We start from the raw sequence: 24,265 nt of genomic DNA on the forward strand, positions 1-24,265 counted from the left end.
GTCCAGGGCACATATTAAAGTTTGCTTGTGTATATGTGCTATATTTGTTTCATTTTAATTCCCATATTCAGGGTAAAACCATTTAGGACCCCAAGGTAGGAAATTCTAAAACGGTTTCACCTACCTCTAGTGAAGAATTTTACTCATAGCCAGTAAATACAATTGGCTGTGCCTATCCTCTTTTTGTTTTGTTTTGTTTCTTTTCATTCTTATCTATCCTCTTTTTTCAGAATGCAATTTTATTGAGTGATACTATATATTCACATACCATATATCATCCAGAGCGTGCAATCAGTAGCTCATAATATCATCATATAATTGTACATTCATCACCACAATTTTTGAACATTTTCATTACTCAAAAAAAATACATATAAGAATAAAAATAAAAAAAAAACACCCAAAACATCCCATGCCCCTAATCCCCCCATCATTTATTTATTTTTTGTCTTTATTTTCTTACTTTTCTATCCATATACTGGATAAAGGAAGCATCAGTCACAAGCTTTCCACAACCACATGGTCACACTGTAAAAGCTATATATGTATATATACAATTTTCTTCAAGATTCATGGCTACTGGAACACAGTTCAACAGTTTCAAGTATTTCCTTTTAGTTATTTGAATCTACTTAAAACTGAAAAGGGATATCTATATAATGCAAAAGAATAACCTCCAGAATGACCTCTGAACTCTATTAGAAATCTCTTAGCCACTAAAACTTTGTTTCATTTCTCTTCCCCCTTTTGGTCAAAAAGCTTTCTCAATCCCAGATGTTAGAGCCAGGCTCATCACTGGCAGACTTGTCCCACATTGCCAGGGAGATTTACACCCCTGGGAGTCATGTTGCACAAAGCGGGGAGGACAGTGAGTTTATCTGCAGCGTTGGCTTTGAGAGTGAGGCCACATCTGAGCAGTAAAAGAGGTTCTCTGGGGGTGACTCAGGCATAATCATAAGGAGGCTTAGCTTCTCCTTTACAGGAATAAGTTTCATAAGGGCAGGCCCCAAAAGTGAGGGCTAAGCCTATTAAATTGATGGTCCCTACTGCTTGCAAGAATATTGGAATTCCTCACGTGAGGAAGTTTAATATTTCTTCCCGGTCCCTTGGGGGGGGGTGTTGCAAATAATTTTTTATTCTCTGTGCAGATAACTCTGAGATGTACTGAGGCAGCACTCTAACCTGTACAAAGCAACAAGATCTCACTCCCTATTCAAGGGTCCATGTAATTATGGTGTTTGCATATACTATCTAATTTTAGATAGTGGGCTACAGAAAATATAAATTTTGCACCAAATAAACATCTCTTCCTTTATTCTTACACAAAAGTTGAAGTTTTAAAAACCGTCAATATCATCCTTTGCACTTTAGTCTGATTCACCTTACTCCTAACCAGATCTTCTTCATTCATATCTCTAACCGAAGTCTGATCTCCTTTTCATCTTTTTTTTTTTTTTAGAGAGATGTCTTTTCAGCATTCATAAGAGTTGCTTTTATGGGGTAATGCTGACTTTCAGAGTTCTATGTTCTCAGATTCAATTCTCAGACTTTGTACATTATTGTCATAATTAGTCCATATTAGTAAATCATTATGTTTGTCTTTTCTTTTCTGGCTTATTTCACTCAATAATCTGTCCTAAGGTTCATTCACCTAGTTGCATGATTCACAACTTCATTCCTTCTTGTGGTATATATACCACAGTTCTGCCCTTACCTTCATCAGTTGATGTACCCCTAGGCCACCTCCATCCATGCAAATACTGTCACCATAAACACCAGTGTACAATGTCTGTTCATACTCCTGCTTTCAGTTCTTCCTAGTATGTAACTGTTAATGGGGTTGCAGGATCATATACAAATCCTACGCTTAGCTTCCTGTGGAACCACAACATGCCTTCCAGATGAGCTGCATCATTCTACCTCCCTACCAACAGTGACTAGAGAACAGTACATCTCCCTCCACATTTTCTCCGGCACTTATATCTTTCTCTTTATTTTTTAAACAGTTTTATTCACACAGTATACCATCCATCCCGAGTAAACAATCAATGGTTCCCAGTATAATCACGTAGTTTTGCAATCAACTCCACAATCTATATGAGAACATTTCCCTTTCTTCTTCTTCAAAGAGGAAGAAGAAGAAAAAGAATAACAGAAAATAAAATAAAATAAAAAGGAGAGACAACGCCAAGAACCCTATACACCTCTTTTATACCCCCCTTTTATTGACATTTAGCTTTGGTATATTGTCATTGTTACATTTACTGGGAGCATATTACAATGTTACTGTTAACTATAGACTCTAGTTTGCATTGATTATATTTCTTATTTATACCATCCCATTTTCAACACCTTTCAAATACTGACAGTCATTTGTTCTCCTTCATGTAAAAGCATTCTTATATTTGTACATTTAATCATCATCATTGTCCACTCTAGGTTTTGCTAAGTCATACAATCCCAGTCTTCATCTTCTATTTTTCCTTCTGGTGTCATAATGGCCCTAGCCTTCCTCTGTTAACCATGCTCTCATTTATCTTTGTTCAGTGTACTTTCAATAATGTGCTACCATCAGATAGTATTGCGCTATTCATTTCTGGATCTATACAATCAATCCTGTTACACATTCTGCACTCCTTCAGCATCAAATGCCCAGTCTCTACCCTCTTTCTATCACCTGAAAATCTGTGATTTCAACTTTAACTCTCAAAGTTCATTCATTAATGTTAGTTTGTATTAGTAAGACCAAACAGTATTTGTCTGGCTAATTTCACTGAACATAATGTCCTCAAGTTTCATTAACATTGTTACATGGTTCATGACTTTACTCTGTCTTATAGCTATGTAATATTCTTTTTTTTTTCACTTCAACATTTTTGTTGTTGTTGTTGTTTTGAAATATAACATCTATACAAAAAAACCCAATAAATTTCCAAATACATTTTGGCAAGTAGTCATAGAACAGATTTTAAAGATTGGTATGGGTTACAGTTCCACAATTTTTCATTTTTCTTCTAGCTGCTCCAAGACACTAGAGATGAACAGAAGTATCAATATAATGACCCAGCAGTCATACTCATTTGTTAAATCCCGTCTTCTCTGTTATGCTCCTCCTTCTCTTTAAATAATATTTATATATAAGGCAATAAATTTCAAAGTACATCACAACAATTAGTTGTAGAACAAATTTCAGAGTTTGGTATGGGTTACAATTCCACAATTTTAGGTTTTTATTTCTAGCTGCTGTAAGGTACTGGAGGTACCGGAGGTTAAAAAAAGTATCAATATAATGATTCAGCACGCATACAAATTTGTTCTACCAGAACTTCTCTGCATAACTCCACCATCATGTTCTAGGTATACTTTATTTTTTAACGTTTTTTATTGTACAACATAACATAATACAAAGCAAAGAAAGAAAAAAGAAATACTTTTCAAAGTACTCTTCAACAAATAGTTACAGGACAGATCCCGGAGTTTATCATGGGCTACAATACCATCATCTCAGATTTTTCCTTCTAGCTGCTCCAGCATATAGGACACTAGAAGGAATAAATACTTTTATCATCACAATCTACTTCCTTTTTCTTTTTTTTGTGAAAAATAACATGCACACCAAAAAAGCAATAAATTTCAATAACAACAACAATTAGTTGGACAACATTTCAGAGTTTGGTATGGGTTACAATCCCACAATTTCAGGTTTTTACTTCTGAAATTCACTTCTAGCTGCTCTAAGATACTGGAGACTAAAAGAAATATCAATTTAATGATTCAGCAATCACATTCATTTGTTAAACCCTACAATCTTTGTATAACTCCACCATCACCTTTGATCTTTCCCCCACTCTTTAGGGGTATTTGGGCTATAACTATTCTAACTTTTTCATGTTGGAAGGGGTTGTCAATAATATGGGGTAGGGAGATGGAATTAGCTGATGTTCTGGAGAGGCTGAGCCCTCTAGGTTTCAGAACTTATCTGGTCCAGGGACCCATCTGGAAGCTGTAGGTTTCTGAAAAGTTACCCTAATACATGGAACCTTTGTAGAATCTTATATATTTCCCTAGGTGTCTGTTAGGATTGGCTGGAATGGCTTTGGTTGGGGTTTGGCAAGTTATGAGAGGTGGCAATATCTAACTGAAACTTGCTTAAGAGTGACCTCCAGAGTAGCCTCTTGACTCTATCTGAACTCTCTCAGCCACTGATACTTTATCAATTACACTTCTTTTCCCCGTTTTGGTCAGGATGGAATTTTAATCCCATGGCGAAAGCCCTGACTCATCCCTGGCAGTTATCTCCCATGCCACCAGGGAGAGTTTCACTGCTGGATGTCATGTTCCATGTGGTGGGGAGGGCAATGATTTCACTTACAGAGTTAAGCTGAGAATGAGGCCATGCACATAAGCTTTACAAGAGTAAACCTCAAGATCAAGGACTTGGCCTATTGATTTGGGTGTCCCTAATATTTGACACAGTATCAGGGGATTCCCTGATGGTAAAGTGTAATAGTTCCATATTTTTTTCTCTCATCCCTCGGGGGACTTTGTCAATACTTTTTGATTATCTGCTTAACATATTCCAGGATGTATCAAGGCATTACATTAAATTATACAGAATTAAAGGTCCTCATTCTTATTCTGGGCTCCCTGTATTTCAATTGTTCAAATGAGTTATCCAGATGGGTTGAGTTAGATTATGTGTTACAGAAAATTTAGGTTCCGGACAAAATAAACCTTTCTTCCTTTGGTCCCCAAAGTAAATACGGTTCTAAAATATAGACAATGTTTTCCTTACAACTGTGTTCTGAATTACCATAATCCCAATCTGATCGTCTTCATTCTTATCTCTAAATACCAGGTTATAGTTATATAAAAATCCTCTCAAAATCCAGAAATAGCAATTACCACTCTGAGCTAAATGTGTTTGCTATAAGAGCTTACAATCTAGGTCCTTGTTTTCTCATAAGCATTTTCTAAAGGAGACCATACAACAATTGTTCTTTCATTTCTGGCTTATGCTGCCTCACCAAATGCCCAACAGATTCATACACATCGATGCATGCCTCATGACTTCATTTCTTTTTGTAGCAGGACAATATTCGATCACATGTATACACCACTGTTTGCCAATTTACTTCTCAGTCAGTGCATCCTTCAGCCATCTCCAATCATTAGGCACCATGTATAATGTGCAAAGTCCACAGTCAATCAACACTCTCAATTTTAGATAATTTCATCATTCCCAAAAGAAAGATAACAAATAAACACACCCTCACCTAATAGGAAATCCAAACCTCCCCTTAACTCTTGTCCACCCCCCATTATTTACCCTTGCTGTTGCTGTGGTAGTGCGGATGTTTTCCTGTTAAACATAGCCCATAGCACACAACAGCAGTTTTCCCCCTGTACCCTGGACTTAAATACTCTTTGTACACAAATCATACCTTTGAAGTAGTTCTTGCAAGAACTTATTTATATTTCTAATGTTAATCAGTAGGACACACAGATCTATACAACCCCTTTCAATCTTGTTCACCTTCAATATGGTAATATTACTCATAGGTCCACTAGAAAACCACCTCCACATGAATCTATTCCCTTACATTGGAGTTCAACCGCATTACCTAACCGTTCACCCATACCTAGCTTCTATGTATCTCTCACGTCCCCTATATTCTGTAATATAAGCCTTTTAACCATGGTCATAAAAGTGGAGTCATACTGCATCTATCCTTTTGTCTTACTACTGAATAATATTCCATCGCATGTGTATACCACATTTTGTTAATCCACTTGCCTGTGAATAATACTGCTACGAACATCAATGCACAAATGTCTGTTTGTCACTACTTCAGCTCTTCTGGGTATATACCAAGTTGTACCATTGCTGGGTCATAGGGTAACTCAATATTTAGTTTCCTAAGGAACCACCAAACTGTCTTCCATAGTGGCTATACCATTATACATTCCAACTAACAGTGTATAAATGTCCCAATTTCTCCACATCCTCTCCAACAGTCATAGCTTCCTGTTTGTTTAATAGCAGCCATTCTTATAGGTGTGAGGTGGTATCTCATTGTAGTCTTGTCTGCATTTCCTTATAACTAATGAAAATGAGCATTTCTTTATGTGCTTTTGATCCATCTGTATTTGCTCCTCAGAAAAATGCTTATTCTTATCTTTAGCCCATTTTATAATTGGGTCATTTGTTCTTTTGTTGTTGAGTTGTATGGTTTTTTTTATGTACACAGGATATCAAACCTTTGTCTGATGTGTGATTTCCAAATATTTTCTCCCATTGAGTTGGCTGCCTCTTCACTTTTTTGACAAAGTCTTTTGAGGGACAGAGCATTTAATTTTGAGGAGTTCCTAATTATCTATTTTTTCTTCTGTTCCTTGTACTTTGGGTTTAAAGTTTAGGAAGCTACCTCCTATTACTAGGAGTAGGCCTGGCAGACATTCTGTTCTGCACACAGATATTTTTGAATATACCTGAGTAAGCCTGGACAAAATTAACCACATGGCAGACATCCTGTTTTTACTTCCTTCAAGAAAGTTTGCATTTATATACATTTATGAGTGCACAAATTCACAGAGTGATGCAACAAATACACAGAGTGATACACATAAATGCATAAAGTGGTACACATAAACTCATAAAGCTATACAGCAATAAAACTGAGGTTAGACTTATGAACTACCTCAGTTCCTCACTTTGCTTCTCTGGGCCTGGCTTACATCTCTTGACTTCCCTGGGCTCTCTGGCTTATTTAACTTCTCATGGCAACATCTGCTGGGCTCCAAGCATCTCCAAACATCCATGTCTCTGTTCTCCATGTATATGCATCTGTGTCAGCTCTGCTCTGATGTTTCTGTTAGCTCTCTTTATCATCCCATCAGCTCTGTTATTTCTGACTCTCTCCAAAATGTTTCCTCCTTTAAAGGATTCTAGTAAACTAATCAAGACCCACCCGGAACAGGGGAGAAGCAAAAGTTAATACCCACAATTGGGCGTGTCACATCCCCATGGAGATATTCTAATCAAAAGATTCCAACCTACACTGTTAAATCAGGATTAAAAAAAAAAGAGCTGCCTCCACAAGATTGAATCAGGATTCAAGTATGGCTCTTTTGGGATACATAATATTTTCAAACTGGCACAAGGGGTTACTGGAGTGGCTGGAGGGAATTACGTGAAGCTGTTGAGCTGTGTAGTAGTAGCCTTGATTCTTGAAGACAATTGTATAAAGATATAGATTTTTACAATGCGACTGTATGACTGTAAAAACCTTGTCTGATGCTCCTTTTCTCCACGGTATGCACAGATGAATAAAAAATATGGATACAAAATAAATAATAGGGGAGTGTATTAGCTAGGGTTTTCTAGAGAAACAGAATCAGCAGGAGATATCTGTAAATATAAATTTGTAAAAAGTGTCTCACGTAACTGTGGGGAAGTAGAGTCCAAGGTCTATAGGGCAGGCTGCAAGAGGGCAGCTACGATGAAGGTCCTCAATGAACTCTCAGGAGAGGCTGACTGGATGAAGCAGGAAATCCTTTTCTGAATCCTCCTTAAAAGCCTTCTGGTGATTGGATTAAGTACCTCTCATTGCAGAAATCACTCCGCTTAGCTGTCTGCAAATGCAAACAGGTGTGGATGAAGCCAACATGGTCATGATTTAAGTCCATGAAATGTCCTCATATAGCAACAGTCAGGCCAGCTCTTGCCCAAGCAGACAACCTGGTATACCACCTGACCAAGTTGACGCATGAACCTGACCATAACAGGCAGATAAGGTATAAAAAATTGGGTAGACTGAAACACTGGTGGTCAATGAGAGGGAGAGGTAAAGGGTATGGAACGTATGAGTGTTTTCTTTTTATTTCTTTTTCTGGATGATGCAAATGTTCTAAAAATGATCATGGTGATGAATACACAACTATATGATGATATTATGAGCCATTAATAGTACACCATGTATGGGCTGTATGTGTGTGAAGATTTTTCGATAAAAATATTTTTTTAAAAAGAACAAAAAAATCACAGCAAGATACCATTTTATACTTTCTAGAATGGCCATTATTTTTTAAGAAAAGGAAAATGATAAGTACCAACAAGGATGCAGAGAAAGAAGAACCCTCATACACTGCTGGTGGGAATGTAAAATGGTGTATCTTCTATAGAAAACTGTGTGGTGATTCCTCAGAAAGTTAAAGAGAGAATTCCCATATGAAGGGTAATCCCACTTCTAAAAATATTCTCAAAAGAATTGAAAGTAGGGTTTCAGAGAAATATCTGTATACGAATTTCATAGCTGCGTTATTCACAAAAGGCAAAAGATGGATGCAACTTAAATGTTCATCAACAGATGAATGATAAAATATGATATATACATATAATGGAATATTATTCAGCTAAAAATAAATGAAGTTCTAATACATGCTATAACATGCATGAACTTTGAAGGAATAATGTGGAGTAAAATAAACCAGACATAGAAGGAGAAATATTGTATGATCTGACTTATATGAAATAATTAGAATAAGCAAATTCACAGAGTCAGAAATAAGGATACAGTTTACCAGGGGCAGTGGTGGGGTGAGGAATGGGACATCAATGCTTAACTGGGTAGAGTTTCCGTTTGGGGTGATGGAAGGTAATGATGGAAGCACAGCATTGTAGAAGTACTTAACACCACTGAATTGTAAATTTGAAAGTGGTTATATTGTCTATATGCTACCACAATTTACAAAAACCTATAGACCCGTACAATATAAAGAATGAACACTAATGTACACTATGGACTCTAGATTATAAACAAGAATATTTTGGTTCAATTGCAACTAAGGTACCACACTAATGCAAAATATTAATAAAACAGGAAAGTGATTATGTGGGAGATTATTTGTAAACTAATTTTTGCATGATTTTTCTGTAAACATACAATTGCTCTAATAAAAAATAAACGTCAAGCCCCCCCCCCCCCCAAATCTCATTTGTTATCTAGGTTTCATGCCACATAAAGCTGAATTAGGCTGTTTAAATAAACTGACCATACAGGTTAAATTAGATAATGTGCCACAGAAAATTTAAATTTTTGACCAAAGAAATATATCTTCCTTTGGTCTCACACAGAAGCTAAAGTGTTAAAATACAGACATATCATTTTCTTAGGCAGTATTCTGATTTACTAGTCCTAATCAGATCAGCTTAATTCACATCTCTAATTGAAGTCTAATCTCTTTTTCATCTTCTTTAATGGCTGCTGAATGGAGTAATGTGACTCTCAGAGCAGGAGAAGTCTAAATCTGAGTCTCAGGTGTCACACAGATAACCAAAGTTCCAGGACCCCCCCCACGTAATACCAAAGAGCACAGCATCTTAGAATTTAGAAGTAGCAGTTAAAGCTCAGGAATGAATGTGACTGCTGTAAGAGACTACAATCTAGGTCCTAATTTTCTTATATGCCTTTTCTAACAGAAGATATTTTCAGAAATAAAAACATTTTACAGTTGATTTATATTGAAGTCATCAACCAGAAACCATAGCAGAAGTTTTGTCCTGTCTCACCTTTACACACTTACCAGGTGTTTCGGTTTACTGAAGCTGTCAGAATGCAATATATCAGAAATGAATAGGCTTCTACAATGGGGATTTATTAGGTTACAAATATACAGTTCTAAGCCCATGAACATGTCCCAGTTAAGGCATCAACAGGACAATGGCTTCCCTGGAGAAAGGCTGCTGGTATGTATGGTTCCTCCATCACAGGGGAAAGCACATGGTAGGCATCTGCTGGTCCTTCACTCCCGAGTTCCTTTGCTTTCAACTTCTGATTCCAGTGGATCTCGCTCTCAGCTCTCTAGGCATTTCTCTCTCATCTTTCCTCAGGTGTTTCTCTCTGTGCTATCTCCTAAAGGACTCCATTAAAGATTATGACCCACGTTGAATGGGGTGGGTCACTTCTCAATTGAAAGAACCTAAACAGAAGATCTCACCCACTGTAGGTCTGAACCAAGAATGGATTAAAAGAAGATAGCGGGCGGGCCACGGTGGCTCAGCAGGCAAGAATGCTTGCCTGCCATGCCAGAGGACCCGGGTTTGATTCCCGGTGCCTGCCCATGTAAAAAAAAAAAAAAGAAGATAGCCTTTTCTGGGGTACATAACAACTCCAAACTACACCGGGGTTATGTTAATTAACAGGTAGAATATAATTTACATACTTGCCTTGTTTCTGTTTTAAAGTCCCTGCATGTTGAATATATGTGCTTTTAGAGAAGCATTAGAGCAATGTAGTATAACTGACAAAGAAATTGGTTGTTTCCACAATCTATATCAATATCAGAATATAAAATGGACAGTGGGAACATTGTGAAGTCTTCAGGAATTTTGTACAATTTCTACATATACGATTAATATTTTGCCCATACAAATTTAGCTAACTGAAAGATAGAAAATCCATTTTAATTATTGGAATACCTCTCAAACACTTCCTATGTGTTTGACATTATCTTATGCAATATCACCTGACTTTTACAAGGAAAAGAACAAATTCTAAATACTAATAAGAAAATTGGGGCCTAGACTGTAAGCTCTTACAGCAATCACATTTAGTCCATAGCTGTAAATGTTATTTCTAGATTTTGAGATGTTATGCTATATATGTATAACCAGGTATCTCCCCGGAACCTTGGCAACCTATGTGACACCTAAGACTCAGAGTAGGAGTTCTGCAGCTCTGAAAGTCAGCAATGCTACATACAACAACTGTTAAAGAAACTGAAAAAGAGATCAGGCTTCAATTAGAGATAAGAACAAAGCCAACTGTGTCAGGGCTAAGGTAAATCAGAATACAGGTGTAAGGAGGACATTGTCTGTATTTTAGTACTTCACCTACTATATGAGACGAGAGGAAGAGAGGTTTATTTTGCCCAAAATCTAAATTTTCTGAAGCACATAATCTAACTCAACATGTCTGGATAGCTCATTTAAACAACCCAAATACAAGAAGCCCAGAATGGGAAGGAGGGCTTACAATTCTGTACAGCATAATGTAATACCAAGATACATGCAAGACTATGTTGAACAGATCATTTAAAAATATCAACAAAATCTCTTGAGGAATGGGAGAAAAAACATGGAACTATTAACCTTTACCGCCAGGGAAATCCCTGATACTGCCTCAAACATTAGGGACTCCCAGGTCAACAGGCCAAGCCCTTGATCTTGAGGTTTGCTCTTATGGAGCTTATTTCTGTAGCAAAAAAGCAAAGTCTACTTAGAGTTGTGCCTAAGTTACTTTCAGAAAACCTTTCTTGTTGCTCAGATGTGGCCTCTCTCTCTCTAAGCCCAAATCTACAAGGAAAATCATTACCCACCCCCCTACATGGAACATGACATCCAGGGGTGAAGGTCTTCCTGGTAATGTGGGACATGACTCCCAGGGATGAGCCTGGCCCTGGAACCATGGGATCGATAACATCCTCCTGACCAAAAGGGGAAAAAGTAATGTAACAAAACAAGGTTTCAGTGGCTAAGAGAGTTCAAATGGAATTTGAGAGTCTATTCTGGAGTCTACTCTTATGACCGCTTCAGTTAGATATTGCTAATTTCCAGGGTTTACCAAACCTCAACCACATCCATTCCTGCCAACCCTAAAGAACACCTAGGACTTTATCTGAGATCTATTAGTATCTGAGAAACAAAGGTTTCACGCACTAAGATTACTTTAAAAAACCTGCAATCTTCAGAAGAATTGCTAGTCAAACTAGCTCTTTAAAAAATTAAGATGGACTAGAAGATTGTTTTCATGTTCTCCCAAAATCCTCCCCAAGAAATGGCATGTTAACTCAGGGCCACTACTTATGCTTAAGATGGCAGCACAGGAGTGCAACTGGTACAGTTTATACATTTGGATAATATTTGACAAACACCCATTGCTGAATTAGTTTTAAGAAAACTTGAGACTGACAGAAATATTTCAGAGAATTAGAGGATACACATTTATACAACATCCACATGAGATAGGAAACTCTCCTGATTTTTGAAAGCAAAATGCATGAAGAAGCATGATATTCCTAAGAATTAAGCTGAGAATTAGTAAGTTAAGAATTAAGAACTAAGCTGAGAATTAAGAAGGCTATTAAAGAAGAATTGCCACGTTAGACTTTTGTGCTGCTTTGAAAGGATGTATGTACCCTAAAAAAGCCATAATTTAATGTTAATACTATTTTGTAAAGGCAGCCATTTCTTCTAATCCTTATTTAGTATTATATGTTTGAAGCTTAATTAGATCATCTCCCTGGAGATGTGACACATCAAGAATTAAGCTAGATTAGGTGGAGTTGTGTCTCCACTCTTTCTAGTTGGGTCTTCATTAGTTTACAAGAATCCTATATGGAAGAAAACATTTTGGGGGAAGTTTGAAAATTTCAGAAAGCAGAGAACAGCACAGCACCATGAAGCAGAGAGTCCACCAGGCAGCGACTTTTGGAGATGAAGAAGGAAAATAACTCCTGGGGAGCTGGAGAGGAAGCTAGCAGATTCCATGTTCACTATGTGTCTTTCCAGCCGAGAGAGAAACCCCGACCATGTTCACCATGCACCTTTCCAGATGAGAGAGAAACTGACCATATTTTACATGTCCCTATCCACTTGAGAGAACTTCATTGGCCTTCTTGAGTCAAGATATCTTTTCCTGGATGCCTTTGATTGCACATTTCTATAGACTTGCTTCAACTGTGACATTTTCCTGGCCTTAGAACTGTACACTAGCAACTTATTAAATTTCCGTTTTAAAAAGCCATTCCATTTTTGGTATATTGCATTCTGGCAGCTAGCAAGCTAGAAGAGATTTTGGTGCCAGAAGTGGAGTAATGCTGTGCTTTGCAAATACCAAACATGCTGGAATGGCTTTTAAAACGGATAAAGGAAATATTTTGGAGGAGTTGTGAGTGGCTTGACAGAGGACACCTGGAATGCTTTGAAGAGACTGGTGGTAGAAATGTGGACTCTAAATATACCTGTGATGAAGCTCTAGACAGAAATGAGATATGTGTTATAGTAAACTGGAAGGAAGGTGATCCATATTTTAAAATGGAAGATAATCTTGCAAAATTGACTAATAGCTTTGACTGAAAAGCAGATTTTAAAAGCCATTAACTTGGATACTTAGCAGAAGAGATTTCCAAATTAAATGTGGAAAGTACAGCCTGGTTTCTCCTTACAGCTTATAGTGAAATGCTACAGGAAAGAGATAAGCTAAGAACTGAACTTAGTACAAGGAAACTGGAAATTGATGTTCTGGGAAATTCTGGGCTTCCCAGAGGGGAAACCCCAGAGAGCAGTGCCCCACATGAGGATTTGTTCAAATGCAATACAGTCAGCCATTTCAGAGAAAGCCAGGATTGGACATGGAGTTATCCAGGAAGGATTTGTGGAAACTCCTTATGTCTGATGGGCATGATCCAAGGGTACTGCATAGAAAACCAACAAGAGTGCTGTGGGATCTGTATAAACAGAGCCACTGCCAGTTTGGACTGTGGAGCTCAGAGAAGAGACACATTGGGGGAAAAATAACTTCAGAGGCAATGCCATGGAGGCTGAGGTCTGAAGTCAAGAAGCCTCGGGCCAGGAGAGCACACCCACCCAAGCACATGCAGAGAGTGAGTTTGCCTCAAAGACAGAGGATGGGCCTTCCACCTCATCACAGTGGAAGAGTCATGTCTCCTCAGGGCTTCGAGAGGGGGAGGTACATTCCTTGAGATTTGGGGAGAGCCTGGCTGCCACCAAATGGAGGGGTTAAGCACATGTCCCGGAGACGGCAGACAGCCCAGGTGTAGCCAGAATCTTTGGAGGGTGGAGCGGAGAAAAAGGTGGTCTCCCCAATGTCTGCCAAGTAGCACTGGGAGAGAGGCATAGGCCGTTGGAAAGGGTGGGACTGCTGCTATCTAAAGCCCTGAAGATAAATGAATCTCAGACTTTGAAATTTAGTGGAATTTGCCCTGTGCGTTTTTGAAACTGTATGGATCCAGTGACCCCTGTGTTCCTTCCTCCCTATGGAAATGGATATATGTATCCTATGGCTGTTCCTCCTTTGTATGTTGGCAACAAATAACTTGCTTTGAATTACACAGGTCCAGAGCCAGATGATGATTTTGCCTTAGAACAGACCATGCATGTTAATTAACTGTGATAGGATTTGTACTGTTTCAAATGTTGTATTTCATTTGTACTGCTACTGAAATGGTTTAAGGACTTCTTGATATTGTGATGGAATGAATGCATTTTGCATATGGGGAAATATGTCTTTTGTAGGTGCAGAGGGTTGGAATGTGCTGGTTTGAAAGGATGTATGTAGCCTAGAAAAGCCAGGTTTCAATCCTAATCCCATTTTGTAAAGACAGCTGTTTCATCTAATCCCTATTCCCATATTGTATGCTTGAAATTTTAATTAGATTGTCTCCCTGGAGATGTGAATCAATCAAGAGGGTTTGTTAAATTGGATTAGGTGGAGATACGTCTCCACCCATTTGGGTGGGTCTTGATTAGTTTCCTGGAATCCTATAAAAGAGGAAACACTTTGGAGAATGTGGGAGATTCAGAGAGAGCAGAGGACAGACAGGAGAAGGTGAGAGTCCACCAGCCAGCGACCTTTGGAGATGAAGAAGGAAAATGCCTCCTGGCATTTTCATTTCATTCATGAAACAAGCAGCCAAGAAAGAAAGCTAGCGATGATGCCATGTTTGCCATGTGCCCTTCCAGCTGAGAGAGAAGCCCTGACTGTGTCCACCATGGACCTTCTCACTTGAGAGAAAAACCCTCAACTTTACTGGCCTTACTAAATCAAGATATTTTTCCCTGGATGCCTTAGATTGGACATTTCTATCGACTTGCTGTAATTGGGACATTTCCATGGCCTAAAAACTGTTAACTTACAACTTATTAAATTCCCCTTTTAAAAGCCATTCGATTTCCAGTGTGTTGTGTTCTCGCAGCTTTGGTAGACTAAAATAAGTTTATACTGCATACGGATGAATAGAATCTAAGAGATTTGAATAGAAAATGTAATGAAGTTCAAAACTGAAAAGCTAAGATTGAACTACTTGGGAGCCATGAGCCACAAAAACAACTCACTGACAATGCCCTATTATAGGAATGACCCCTACCTTGAGACTATGCACCTGCAGCATCTTAGGGGCAGCAGGCACTTTTGGAGAAGTCACAATAAAGCTGCTTTATTGCTGAATGCCAAGAATGATAATGCATGTTGACTTCTGTGTGTTAACACTTTTTATCAAACAACAGCCAAAACCTCAGCCTCATAAATTTCTGCCATCCTCCAAAGGAATATAGTGCAATTTAACATGAAAACTGTGAAATACCACAAGTTAGTGCTTTTTAGGATAACCAACAAACACTGTGATGTTTTCCTTGGAAATTTAAAATATCCTGTGGGTCTCCTTTGAGTTCTCAGGGGTGCCTCAAGGGTACTCTGGTGAATGGTTTGAGAATTGTGGGCACAAAGTATTTCTGCGGCATATCAAAGCAGAATGGTTGTCTTGAGGAAAAGCACTTTATGATAATTTGGGTCGCAGGCTGAACAGCCACTTTTCTCACAGAACTACTTTGATTTGAAAGATCAGCTGGCTGCTACAAACAATGGCTGCTTGGTCTTGGGTACATGGGTAGATATTGATGCCAAAATGAAGGAAATCAGCATGTTACATGATGGACAGAATTCTTACCCAGTGATAAAGCTGAAGCTTTCAGGAAAATATTGGAATTTGTAAATCTTGTGTGTGCCGCCATAACCTTGAAACACTGATATGAAGAAAGGTGATTTTTAAAATATTGCTTAACTGTGTCAATATTTTGAGCATCCACATAACTCGTTAACTAATATTTTTCAAATAACAAGTACAAAAAAGATGTGTGAGTTAAATGTCCATCGAAGTACAAAGTCAACAAATAGATTTCAATGGATTGGATTACAAAAACTTCAATTCCACACTGCATCTAGCCTTTCCAACTATATGCGCGGTGAGGCCATGTTTTCTCCATGTCCTTCAAAGAAAGTAACATATGCAACTGATGAAATGCTGAAGCAGACATGAGAATTTATTTTGTTTTCTACTGTTAGGCAATAAAGACATTACCAAAAATGTAAAAGAATGCCATTTTTCTCATCAAGATTTTCCAGTCTTTTCATTAAAATATTCAGACATCATCTAATCCTAGCAGCCACTGTGGAATTGCCTGATAAGGGCTGAGAGGAGATCCACTGCCATTGAGGATGGCGAGGATGGCAAAAGGTAGGTGTGTGTGAGTGTTGAGGGAGCAGGGAGCAGACATTCTGACAGGGGATCTGAAGGTCCTGTGGCAACTTATGGAAAGTCCTGGTTGAGTCCTGGAGAGGAATCTGAGGAAAAAGTCTAGTTAGGACTCAAGGCTGCTCTGGGAGGAAAGGGGTGCCAGGAGGCTGCGGGAGGAGGAGCAGATGGGAAGTAGAAGCGACTGGAACTGGATCCACAGGTGAGGGGTGGTAATGTACTTGTGAGATTATGGTAGTTATGGGCAATCGAAGTAGGGGTGTGGGGCGCTCAGAGGGGAGGGAGTGTCTGGTGGGACGGTGGAGCAGGGCTTTGAATGGGCGAGAAAGTTTGGAACCCTTGCAGAGTCAGGAGAAGGACTGCGAGGGGCTGAGCTGTCCCATTACGCCTACCTTGAGCCCAGTAGCCAGGGGTTCCCATCTCGGGGGAGTTTGCGGCAGAGGAAGGTCCAAGGTAAGAGCAAGGAATGGGCCATAGATCTGTGGAGTAACTGAAACCCTGAGTGGGAAATAAAGAATTGCACAAGGAGAGGGCAGGTCCACACCATACACCTCCCCGGAATACAAGGAGGAAGTGGCTGTGCCCCACACCCCCACTGGTGTGGAGGAGACAGCTATTGGGCCCCACCCCATCTGAGTTGAGCTGAGAGAACCGTCATGCCCCTCCCCCCAAGTAGGCGGAGACCTGAACCCACTGGAGTCCTCCCTGTCAGGCCCACAGAAATCTGATCCCGCCCACCTTTCTTTCATCTTTCTCACTGCCCAATGGGCTGAGAGATTTAGGCCACGCCCACATTCCATGCTGCCTAGCACCTCCCTGGTCCCTCCCTTCCCTGGCTCAATCACACATCAGCCTGGTAGCTAGCGAGGCAATTTCACAGTGGTTGCTGAATTAGATGATGTGGCTTCCCTGTTCCCTTCCCCTGACATGTCAGAAGAAAACTGACAGCAGAAATTGGCTTCAGCCAGAAAAATTTACTGGAATTTCAGCTGAAAAACAATCTTCCCATCCTTCCCAGGGTGAAAAAGGAAGAAAAGATCAAAAACGGCCCTGAAAGACCAACTTCTGGTGGCCATGAGCCTGATGATGTGCCCTAAGACCGCACCACTCTTGCTTCACCGGCCGATGACACCATCCCTCTTGGCACTGGACATCTCACCTGTGCTGGTTCCCCATGTACCAGTGGCATGGCATCACCTAAGAACTATCATGCTGAAAACGGTCCTCTTACCTTGGATGAAAGTGAGACTGTGTTATCTACTGGGGGTCTGCAACAGACTCCACGACCCCTCAATGGGCTCGTCTCTGAGTCCTCATCCTACGTCAACGGGAAGGACCAGACATCCTCCAACGACACGGAGAACCTCGAGAGCCGATACCGAGAGCTATCACGAGCCCTGGATTCCGGCGGTCTTACAAACGATCAACTCACTAACAAGATACAAGAGTTGAAACAAGAAAAGCAAGATGCCCTGAATCAACTGGACCAAGTCAAACAAGAGTTCGAACAAAAGTTGAGAAAGGAGCAAGGAGCTGTAACACAACAGCTACAGATACACATTCAGACAATCAGGATTCTAGTATCTGAGAAGTCTGAGTTACACACAGCCCTTCTGCATCCTCAACAGGCTGTCAGGCAGAAAGCAGGAGAGGCAGAGGATCTGGTAAGTCGCCTGCAGTCTTCAAGGCGATGTGGAAGTGAGCTGGAGCAGACGCTGTCCGCTGTCTCTGCTCAGCAGAAGCAGGTAGACAAAACCAACCCAGAGCTAACTGAAGAACATGATAACCTGAAAGCAGAGTTATCTAAGCAAAGTGAAAGCAATGAGGCCCTGAAGCAACACAACTGGGAACTAGAAGAGAAGCTTCGAATTTTGCTCTTGGAGAAGTCAGCCATGCAGTGAGGGATGGAGGAGCTGCACAGGAAGCTGGAGATGATACAACCTGTAAAACCACCACCGCTGCAGCCTGGAGATCTTAACGGCAACCAGCAGTTACAGCAGGCCCGGGAGGAGCGGGCACAGCTGGAGCTCCATGTGGGACAGCTGACAGAAACTCTGAAAGCTACACAACTAAAGAGAGACAGATTTGCAGAGTCTCTGAGAAAACAGCGTGCCATTTGACAGGAGCAGGTGCAGCAGTTTTCAGAATAGACAAGAACACTGAGAGAGGAAAAGGAGAGAAGTGTGAGTCAAGTGCAGAAACTGGAGGACGATTTGATGAAACTGAAGAACGAGATAGCTGCACCCCCACCCCACAAGCTCCCAGCCAGGCCCTCCGAGATGAAACAGCAGCTGCAAGCAGAAGTTAGCAAGCTGCAAAAGGAGCTGCAGCACCTAGTAGGGCACCTGCAGGCCTAGATTAAGAACAATGAGGGCCTAAATCATCTGAATCAGGAGCAGGGGGTGAGGCTGCTGCAGCTGGAGCGAGAAGCTGAGCTCTGGGAAGAGCAAGCCGCAGAAGGGAAACAGATTCTGGAGACCATGCAGAGCGACCGCATCACCATCAGCCGTGTGCTTTCCCCAAACCGTGAACTCAAGGAGCAACTGGTTGAACTGCAGAACGGCTTACAGCTTTCTCAGGCTGAGCAATGAAAATACGGCAGTGACCGGTGCCCTGCATTCAGAACAGTATGTCAAGAAAGAGCTGGCCAAGAAGCTGGGAGAGCTGCAGGAAAACCTGGCAGAGCTCAAAGAGATGATGGAATTCAAGAGCAAAGAGGCTCAGGGCTTGCAAGAGCAGCGTGACCAGTACCTGAGCCACCTGCAGCAGTATACAGCCGCCTGCCAGCAGCTAGCCACCGAGAAAGAGATTCTGCAAAAGCAGTTAGTGCTGCAGACCCAGCCTGCGGAAAAGCTGCAGCATGAGGAGGTTCAGAGCAAGGCCATGGCTGAGACGACATGGCAGGAATTGCAGGAGACACAGGAGTGCCTGGAAGCTGCCAATCAGCAGAACCAACAACTACAGGCCCACTTGGGCTTCATGACCCTGCCTGGGGAAGGAGATGCTCCTGAGAGTCAGCAAGAGGCACAGCATCTGGAGCTGAGCATCCCTGAAGACCTAGACAGTTGAGGGGCCACGGTGGCAGTTTTGAAATCGGCCTTAGCCGGTGCTGAAGAAGAGGGGGCATGGCTGTGGAGGCAGCTGAAGGATCAAAACCTACGCTGCCAGCACCTGGTATGCCAAGTGACCTTATCTCAGTGGGAGCCAGAGGCTCTCCCTCCCCCTGGGACTGGAAGGGAAAGTATATCAGGGGACATTCATCAGGCTCGGAAAGGGGCTATGGAGAAGCTGCAGCACTGCTTTGCAGACATTATGCAAGAGAAAGTGAATTTGAAGGATCAGGTGGAAGAGCTGGAGCATCGCTGCATCCAGCTATCTGGAGAGACAGATACAATCGGTGACTACATTGTCCTCTACCAAAACGAGGGGGCAGCAATGAAGGCGGTCACCGTGCACAAGAGGAGTACATTAACCACTTAGCAACAGACAAGGAAGGTATGAGGGTGAAACTGCTCGGGTTGCAGGAGCTCATCAAAATACCTGTTGGTGAGTGCAACAAATGGCATGAAAATTTCTGGCAGCTGCCCAGAGCTCTGCTGGTCGGGCTACAACAGCATCCCCAGCTCCCCAGGAGCTCAGAGCAGCCAATGGCCAGCACCTTCCCGAGGTGAACCTGGCAAATAATGTGGGATCTGTAAAGGGAGGGGCCCTCCAAAGCCAGATTGTTCCAGAGACTCCCACTGTCCAGCAGAGAATGCAACTGCTACATGAGATTCAATACTTCCAGGATCACCTTGGACTGGGCAATACGCCCTGCATCCCCTTCTACCGGACACATGAGAATGAAGAAGTGAAGGTTCTGATCATCTAATGCCTGTCTCTGGCAGGCAAAACCCGAGGAAGCAGGGCTGGGGGTTAGGCCCCCACTTACTCCCTACCACTCCTTCTCCACCTCCTTCCCGGCATCCCCCCTTTTCTACCACCCTTTATCCCTAAAGTAGCAAGGTGGGGTCCTGAGGGGCTATGTTAAGGCACGAAAATAGAACCCTTGCTACTGTGGCCAGGATAGGACTAAGTTGTAATTTCTAGGCTATGATTGTTTAGTTTCAATAAAACAAAAAAACCCAACCAAACAACAACAAAAAAAAGCAGACCAAAAGCATCTTAAAAATTTGAAAAATAATTAAAAACCAGACTAAAAAAATACATTATAAAAGGCAGGATATTTTCCTGCAGAAATCTGCTTGGCGAAAATAAAGTCATTTCAATTTCCAGGTAGAAGTATTACTGAGGTACAATTCAAGAATGATTGGGGATGAGCTGTAGGATTCCTTCCACAGCAGAATGAGCATAATAATTTTGTCTTTCTAGAATAAATAGGAAGACTTGAGCTCGTTAACTCTCAAGCCCAGAACTACCAGTCTGTGACCTTGGAACAAAATGCAAGACTGCAGCTACCCAGAAGCTCATATGCAGCCTTTAAGGAACACCAAATGCAAAAATATAGAATATTATTATAATGTTTTCATTCTTTGAATAGGAATAATACTATGTCTTTTGAGAAGACTAAGGTATAGCTATAAAGGAGAATAAAATATTTTCAATACAGATAAAAAATTTTCAAAAGACAAAAAAAACAAAAAGCAAAAAAAAAATTAAAACTCACAAAGACCAAAAAAGTTAAAAGTTAAAAAAAAAAAAAAAAAGAGCCACAGGCTCAATAAATGTAGCTTATTTGGAAGAACTGCCTCTCTGAAGGAGCCAAGGCTCACAGGTGGCCTTCACACCCTCTACCAAGATAGTCCCATACACATAGGGACTCATACATCCCCTATGTAGAGGGGCGAATTCATCCTTTATTTTGAGGGGCTCATATATTCCCTCTTCAGAGGCACTGGTGGGGACACTGGTGCCATTTTCTTTAGCTTCCCTATGGGGCAGTATTTACACACTGATTTAGGCCAGGGCATTGGCTGGTGGTGAGATTGATGTTCCCTCAAACTGTAAACACCGTAACAGTGTTAACCTTTTGTATATCCTGGAGGCAGGACAGCCCACTGTATAATAGTGGAGGCTGGGGCTGGCTAATGGAGTATGGCACTCTGTATTACAGGGATGGGGAAACTTATTTAATGGTATATAGAAAAGCACAGAGGAAGAAGGTGGGAATAGGATCTGTATCACCTTAGTGATAACAATATCTCTATTTATTGATACATAGAAAAGCACAGAGGAAAGAGGGTGGATAGTTTGTTGTACCTTAGTGGTAACAACAGATATTTTCATTTTATTTTTAATTTCTGAATGAATGGATTCAGCCATCAAAGAAACGTTAAGTGAACATGTAATAGACTTATAATTCAATTTTAAAAAATTTGCAAACAATTACGCTCCCTTTCCCATTCCTCCATCACACCCTTCCCTGGTAATCTGTAATCTGCTAACTCTGTGAATTTCCTATTGCTAGTAAATGCTTATAAGTATCATAACATTGTTGTCCCCATGTGTCTTCCTTGTCTCACTGAACATGATATTTTCAAGGTTCTTCCATGTTGCAGCACATCTCATAGCTTCATCTTTTCTTACGGCCAAACAACATTCTGTTGCGTGTATGTACTCATTCTGTTTATCTGTTCATTTATTGATGGACATTTGGCAAAAGGACATATTCCACCTTTTGGCTATTGGGAATAATGTTGCCATAAACACTGGTGTTCGAGTTAAAAAAAATAATGAAGGAACCAATCCTTTGCAATAGTTTTCAATAAAAGACAGCCTTTAGGGTTTGATTTGCGGAGGGGAAAAAATGTCAAAAGTTGTCAGGTTTGAACACGATATGAAAGAGGAAAATGGGTTATTGTGAAACAATAGTTGGTCCCTTATTTAACCAAAGTGACTGCAAAATGTCTTCTGAAATAAAGGATGATAAGGTCAACCTAACCTCCACAAGGAATTTTCTTCTGAGATGGCACAGAACCTTTGTCTTCTAGTCGGAGTACTCAGACGGTTAAGAAAAGCTTTTGATAATTTTTCATTGAGAGCAGACCGATAATCTGCATTATTTTAGCTGAGAAAACGAAACTCCAGATTTGTAGGAATACGGACGTTGATGCAAAGAACTCTCACAAAATACTGCAAGCAAGCCTTCAGTTTTTTGCTTAGCACTGACCACATCCAACAGAATTCACTTTCACAACCTTCTACAACTTTCCATATCAATTCAGGTCTTGTCTAACACATTGAAACCAGGCATTTACGAAACCACACTCCCTTAGACAAGCTTATCAATTTTGAGTCAGCATTGACCACGACAAAAAAATTCACTTCAACAAACTTTCACAAATTTCCATGTTAACCCAGGGTTTGCCCTCCACATTCTCAAGTATAAAGCTACACACCCTTCTTTAACAAAGGACATCCTGAATACTTTACATACCCACATACCTTAAGTTACCAAAAAGACTTTCAATACCGTCTTTAGACAACCTATAAAATATCATTAGTTTTAAAAGTAGCTTATCAAAGTAATAATTTCATTATACACAAAATTACATTGCTTTACCACCGTAAACATTTAATAGACATAATGCTCCTTTCCCTTTTGGAAGTTAAAGAACAATCTCTCTCTCACTCTCTCTCTCTCTTTTTCATAATATCTGAAAGTTTTGAACAACTTCAGAGGCATCAAACTCTGGAAAATGTACAACTGCTGTTTTTGTACAAAGCATAAATGCAGGAAACTTTTCCATAGATCCTCAAAGGCAATTTTTCTCTTTACTTAACCGAAATTTGACAGTTAGATATTATTCAATTCCCCCAACCTCAAGACTATCTGATTTTCATAATGATTTTTGTTTACTGTGGTTACTATTGCAAAAGCAATACCGGCAACATTATTATAAATGGGGAATTCTCTCAGAACGAACATGGTCTACTCCACAGCATTTCCTCTGTGCCAAAATCTCTGCCACCCACATGTCAGGAAGGGCTTTCATACAAAGCAAGGGGTCCTCTCTCCAACGACTCCATTGTTCCAGACTTGGTGACATCAGCTGAGGCTCAGCCAAGCTGTTAGTGCGAACAGAGCAGGTCTCGCCACAGGAGCTGGAAGTTCAAAACCAGAGTCTAACCGAATGCCCAAAGCCAGCTTCGTGGGGCTCCCCGTGGCCCTTTACATCTCAGTGCTACCTTTCTGCCCCAGCTGACCTGCCTCCTACCTTGTTCTTCCCAGGGAAGTGGGGGTAGAGGGAGGGTGAGAAGGATGTCTGCTTGTGTTGGGTGGTGGGCTAGAGTCTGGGGTGCTTAGTCCAAAGACCAGGCTGGGCAGCTCAGACTCTTTGGGACATGCAGGCTTTGTTTGTGGAGGTGGATGTCCAGGACAAGATGGGGTGGTCCAGCTTGGACTGCCCGGTGCCACTGTCCTCCATTAGATGTGGGGCTGGGACCCTCTGGCTTTAGGGGCTTTGCTGTAGCGGCAGCATGATGTGGGGTCCAGTGAGTGGGCTTTGTAGTCACACACAGCTGTATGACTCTGGCCAGATGTGTCACCCCTCTGGGTGTCCGCAGGCTGCAAGTGCCCTGAGATAGGTGCCATCCCTTCCTGCCACCTTCACAAGGAGGCCACCGGGAGTGGTTACCACAGAAATCCTCCCTCCCCCAACCCCCAGTGTTCTCCCCAGGGGGTGACAGAGATCTGGGACTTCTAGAAATACACAGTGGACCCCATTCCAGCTCTGCAGTCGGAGCCTTTTCAGGCAAAAGCTGGGTTTGTCTGTCATCTCTCCATTTGCTGAGAAGCAGGTGCAGTGTGGAGGGTCTGGAGGGAGCAAAAGTCACCTCAAGATACTTCCCAGGGGGCGTGGCATGCATTTTTAATCAAATGCTTGTCCCAGTGGTGGAAATGGGGCAGGTGGTGGGCTGTTGGGCTGAGTGA

General features: G+C 41.0%; 1 protein-coding gene and 1 pseudogene across 1 annotated transcript in view; one reads left to right on the forward strand and one right to left on the reverse strand.

Annotated features, from left to right (window-relative positions):
* Window positions 1–498: 498 nt before the first annotated feature.
* Window positions 499–24,265, reverse strand: part of LOC143674103 (uncharacterized) — an 85,127-nt gene continuing 61,360 nt past the window's right edge. Inside the window, exons 6-7 of the mRNA XM_077149423.1 lie at window positions 16,725–23,436; window positions 499–16,421 (exon numbers count right to left, since the gene is read on the reverse strand). Of these exons, the coding sequence (XP_077005538.1) occupies window positions 23,229–23,436 (208 nt within the window). The 3' untranslated portion in view covers window positions 499–16,421; window positions 16,725–23,228. The remainder of the gene's footprint in view (window positions 16,422–16,724; window positions 23,437–24,265) is intronic.
* LOC143674102 (golgin subfamily A member 2 pseudogene) lies at window positions 17,260–21,807 on the forward strand (annotated as a pseudogene).

Source organism: Tamandua tetradactyla, chromosome 2 (assembly GCF_023851605.1).
Source record: "Tamandua tetradactyla isolate mTamTet1 chromosome 2, mTamTet1.pri, whole genome shotgun sequence".
Classification (NCBI taxonomy): domain Eukaryota; kingdom Metazoa; phylum Chordata; class Mammalia; order Pilosa; family Myrmecophagidae; genus Tamandua; species Tamandua tetradactyla.